Genomic DNA, 4,904 nt, shown 5'->3' on the forward strand with positions numbered 1-4,904 from the left:
ATTTAAAACTGGGAATACTTTCGTCCAGGCTCTTCTGGCTTTCATAGTTTGCACTGAAAAGTCAGCTGTAATCCTAATGGGTTTTCCTTTATATGTGACTTGTTCTCTTTTGCAGCTTTCAGTATTGTCTCTTTGTTTTGTACGTGTAGTGTTTTTACTATGATGTGCTGTGGAGAGTTTCTTTTCTGGTCCTGTCTGTCTGGTGTTCTATAGGCTTCTTGTATTTGTATGGGCATGTCTTTCTTTAATTTTGGGAAATTTTCTTCCATGATTCTGTTGAAGACCTGGTCCATGCCATTATCTTGGGATTCTTCTCCTTCCTGTATGCCTATGATTCGTAAGTTTGGTCTTTTTATGGCGGCACACAATTTCTGCATATTCCAGTCTTGTGATTTCTTAAATTTTTCATAATCTTTGCTTGAGTGGTCCAGTTTGTCCACTTTATCTTCCAGTCTCGATACTCTGCTTTCCATTTCATTCATCCTATTGGTGAGGCGTTCTCCTGTCGTTTCTAATTTGCTTATGGAGTGTTTCACTTCGTTCTTTGTTTCAGCCTGAGTATTCTTCAATATTTCTAGCTCTTTTCTGAATTCATTCAGAAGTTTATCCCTATCTTCCTTCAGCTCTATGATTACCTTGTTTGTGTGTTCTTTAAATTCACTGAATTTTATTTTGGTTTTTCATGTTATTATTTTTTCTCTGTGATTTTGACATGTAGATTTCTTTTGTAGTTTCTGATTCTTGTGTGAGACTCAAGCCTTCAGGTTTACATCTGCCTCTTTTTGTGAACTTTATGTGTCTTTGTGGTCTACTCTTTGGGCATGAAAATCTGGTTCCTCTAATAGTGGAGTGGCCCGATTGCTTTTGTATTCAGGAGTTCCCACAGAGGCCAAGTCAGATGAGGATCAGATGCTCTCAGACTGTCTCCTAAGGTCTGGATCCCTCCAGGAAAGATTTTGGCCTCGGGAATTTGGGGGTTGGACTGGCCTGGGAGCCAGGCCCAGGAAAGATGCTGGTCTAGGTCAGCTTGTGGCCATGTCACCCAGAGATGCAAAGGCAGATGGGGGGCTGGAAGCAGCCCCAAGGGCTCCTGGGGACTGCACTGAGGAGCTGGGTTGGTCTGGATGCAAAGGATCAGAAAGAGGAAAGGTCAGCCCCCATGTCCCCCCAGGAAAGAGGCTGGTGTGTGGTGCATGCCTAGGGAAGTAGAGGGTGGTGTGGGAGGGGCCAGGCCTAGAGTGCTCCTGGGGACCTGAGAAGGCACTGAGTTGGTTTAGATGCAAAGGATCAGGAAGCAGTGGTGTTTCCCTGGGTGTCTGGGGCTTCAAGACAAGGAATGGGGAGGAGAGACTGGCCTGGGAGATGGGAGGGTGAATGAGGCTGGGGGATTCAAGGTGCAGAGGGCACGATGGACTTAAACCCGTGAAAGAGGCCTGCGGGTTGGAGACAGGCCTGCGGGTCCTGCAGACCCAGGGAAGCAGAGGGAGGTGAGGGTAGGGCCAGGCCCAGAAGCAGTGCTCCTGGGGACCAGAGAAGGCACTGAGTTGGTCTGGATGAAAAAGATCAGGAAGCAGTGGTTCCCCAGGTGTTTGGGGCCACAAGACAAGGAATGGGAGAGGACCCAGGCTAGGAGGAGAGACCAGTGGGGGAGATCAGCTTTTGTAGTTTCTTATAGGTTTATCTGTACACTGTCATGCCATAGGCATTTTGACCAATTGTCCTGAACCACATAGCAACAATTTTTCATAAGTTCCAAAGGAGTATTTTATAGGTTAATACCAATTTGGAATATGCCTAATTTTAAGTTTGCAAATTATGTTTTGTTAATTTATGTCCATTTTCAAATTAGCAATTCATTAATATTGATCTATTTAAAAATATTACATTTTTAGTTGTTTTCTCTCCTTCTACCATGTTAGTTCTAGGGACTGAACTCAGGTTGTCAGACTTCGTGGGCAGCACTGTTACCCTTTGAGGTATCTCACTGGTCATATAACCTATTTTTAATTATGAGAAAAAAATTCAGAACTGAAAATGCACATTAATTTAAAATTGATTAGAATGTGACTATCATAAAATATCAAGGCTAGTGCTCTTTTTCCCATCCATTCATTAACTGACTCATTCAATGCCAGACTTTTTTATTGCTTACCCAGCTCTAAAATTGATGTCAATATTACTAACAGTGGATGTAAAAGTACTTTCAGAAATTAGGAGCTAAAAGTTAAAACTTATTTTAAAAATAATCATAATTATCTACAGTCCACTGGTTCAGATTTCCTGTGCTTTGTTCTTCCACTTGTAGATGAATTAAGAGATTTCCAAATAGGTAATGGATTCTATGTCTGATATGTGGAAATACTGGATGTGAACTCTTGGTATTTGCTAAAACAAAGCCATGATGTCCACAGCTATTGTGATGTCTAGTGTGCAATACCTGTAAAACTGGCTATGAATGGGCTGATAAATTTTTTGGAAGGCAATTAGGCACTATTACCCAAAATGTTGGCTTGTGTTTCCTGAATTTCAGTAATTCCACGTCTAGGAATTTAGATATAGTTAGTATATACCTATAAGGATGTTCACATTGTTGCATTTTCTGTATCAGAAGATCTAAACCACAATCAAGACAAAAACTTCCAAAATAAGGAGAAGTATGTCAATATTGGACATCTTAAATAAATTATGATACTAATGTTGATTATAATAAATGAAATGCACTGTGACCTTAAAAACTAGAATATATATATTTAATTTGGGAGAAATATGTTGTATAAAGTATATAGTATGTTGCTTTTGTATGGAGAGAGGATATGCATATTTGAAAGTAAATACGACCAATATGCAAAATGTAAATGATTGAAAATGTGAAAGACACGCAGGGAACTTGGGCAGAAGGACTGAATTTTTTGTTTCCTGTCCAGAGCAATTTGAGCACTGCAGGGGCACCCAGGAATCCGCATACCTGTGCTACCATCCTCTAGTTAAAGAGGGCGCTGTGGGACTCAAAGGCCTGTGGACACCACTAGCTCTCTGCAGTAGCGTGATGACAGGCGGGTACGCCCTGGCGAGTCAACCGAGGCTGTAAGCATGGTTTCGTCCTTGCTCTGGATCCTGGGGCGTCTTCTCTTGGCCCTGAGGTGGCCGCTCTGGCTGCACTGAACCTTGGCGTCGAGTGGGCGGCATCTGGGGGCCCAAATGAGCCTGTGCTATCCAGCCAGTCGGGCCGGGACTTCCTGGCCGTGCCTCACCCAAGAAGACCGACAGAAACCAGTTCTGATGGTTCCGGGTTCGGCCGTTCCGGCTGCCCGGCCTGGGGACCCTGGTCCTGTCGTCGCGCCGGTGCCTTTCCTTTCCGAGGTCGGCGTTGGGACGCGTCTGTCACCGCGGGCCCCACGGTTCCTTACGTGGTTTAGGCGCACTGAGGACGAAGGTGTGAGTTGGAGACACCGTTCCTCCAGCACCGGCCCTCGGGGTCCCGGTGGCCGCTTGGCGCCGTGTCTGTGCCTGGGGCAGGTTGTCATTTGAGGGAGTTTCCTCTGTTCACTCCAGTGCTGGGGTCTGAGACTTTGCTCACCAGACCTCTCTCTGCCTTTCCGAGACTGCAAGTCCTTCGTGTATCTCCACAGACGAGGACACCTGGAACCAGGGGTGGCCAGACTGTCCTCCCTTCCCAGACTGCAAGTCCTTCGTGTATCTCCACAGACGAGGACACCTGGAACCAGGGGTGGCCAGACTGTCCTCCCTTCCCAGACTGCAAGTCCTTTGTTTCATTCCCTGGATATCTTTATTCTGTAGCTTCTTCTGTCGGTCTCCTGCCTCTGTGTCCCACTTTCTGTGCTTCAGGTGTATGGAACAAACCCTACGCAGTTCCGATCCACCTTCAGAGGCCAGCTCAGCGTTTACTCGACACGCTGAACCACAGCATGATTGAGAAATCAGGTTTCCATTCATAGAAGAGAAGCGCCCTACAGATAGAATTCAATGTCAATTGTGTGAAGACTTGAGGCATTGTGCAGTGAAAGAATTGAACTGTTTACAAGTTAGCGTGTAAGTATCCATTACGTCTTAGCGTTTCTTTTAAAAAAGAATTTATCATTTTCTTCTCTCTCTCTCTTTCTCTCTTTCTCTCATATGCTATCGCATGCCTCTAGAGATCAGAAGACAACTTGGGGGAGTCCGATCTCTGCTTCCACCACATGGGTTCTGGGAATTGAATTTATGTCATCTGGCTGTTAGGCAAGGGCTTATGTTGCTGAGCCATCTTGTCAGCCCATAGATTGCTTTAAATTTGAGGTTAGGGTTGTAGTTCAACGGTAGAGCAGTTAGTTGCATAGCATGTGTGAGGCCCTGGATTCATTCTCCAGCACTGAAAAAAACAAAAACACCACTGCCCAAAATTTACCTGCCTCAAAATCATGTACTCAGTACCTCATTTTTCCCATCTTCACTGGTGGTCTCCTGGCTGGGGTGGCAATGTATTCTATACAGAGGGAGTACCATTTGCTTTCCTTGTGTATTTTTTTTTCTTCAAAAGTATCAGGCTCAAGTTCACTCATGTCTACTATAGGAATCCCTTTGAGATACAGTATGGGGGGCGTCGCTGGACCCCCGGCGTGGTGCGCCGCGGGCCCCCTGGGGTCTCCGTCACACCTGGCTAGTCCTGGCGTGAGCCTGGCCGCAAGCTATGTGGGGAGCGCACCTGGGCTCCCCAGCGCACTCACTCTGGATGTGGTGCAGCGGGTGCGCAGACTTCTCTGGGAAGCGGCTGTTTCAGGTCCCGCATCTCTGGGAATAGAGGCAGCTGACCGCAGTTTCTGGTGCTAAGAGCTTCTCTGCTACTGGAGTATTATCCAGTCGGAATCCCGCCTCTATTACACCCTTGTACCTTTCCTCAGGATTGC

The 4,904-nt window shown here is 45.9% G+C and overlaps 1 protein-coding gene and 1 long non-coding RNA gene across 3 annotated transcripts in view; one reads left to right on the forward strand and one right to left on the reverse strand.

The window, feature by feature from the left end:
- Positions 1 to 3,031: 3,031 nt before the first annotated feature.
- Positions 3,032 to 3,972, reverse strand: LOC115067645. 2 transcript variants are annotated; one of them, XM_029555983.1, is made up of 2 exons: positions 3,723 to 3,972; positions 3,032 to 3,646 (listed from the first exon to the last, which is right to left on the reverse strand). In XM_029555983.1, exons 1-2 carry the CDS (start codon positions 3,952 to 3,954, stop codon positions 3,210 to 3,212), a joined length of 669 nt encoding a protein of 222 aa, XP_029411843.1. In that variant the 5' UTR covers positions 3,955 to 3,972; the 3' UTR covers positions 3,032 to 3,209. The 2 variants fall into 2 exon arrangements, with proteins under 2 accessions (XP_029411843.1, XP_029411844.1); XM_029555984.1 differs by having other exon boundaries at positions 3,032 to 3,639; positions 3,716 to 3,972.
- Positions 3,915 to 4,904, forward strand: part of LOC115067646 — a 28,984-nt gene continuing 27,994 nt past the window's right edge. Inside the window, exon 1 of the long non-coding RNA XR_003847023.1 lies at positions 3,915 to 4,050. This is a non-coding gene — a long non-coding RNA (uncharacterized LOC115067646). The remainder of the gene's footprint in view (positions 4,051 to 4,904) is intronic.

This window comes from Nannospalax galili, unplaced genomic scaffold (genome assembly GCF_000622305.1).
Source record: "Nannospalax galili isolate Female #2095 unplaced genomic scaffold, S.galili_v1.0 scaffold527, whole genome shotgun sequence".
Classification (NCBI taxonomy): domain Eukaryota; kingdom Metazoa; phylum Chordata; class Mammalia; order Rodentia; family Spalacidae; genus Nannospalax; species Nannospalax galili.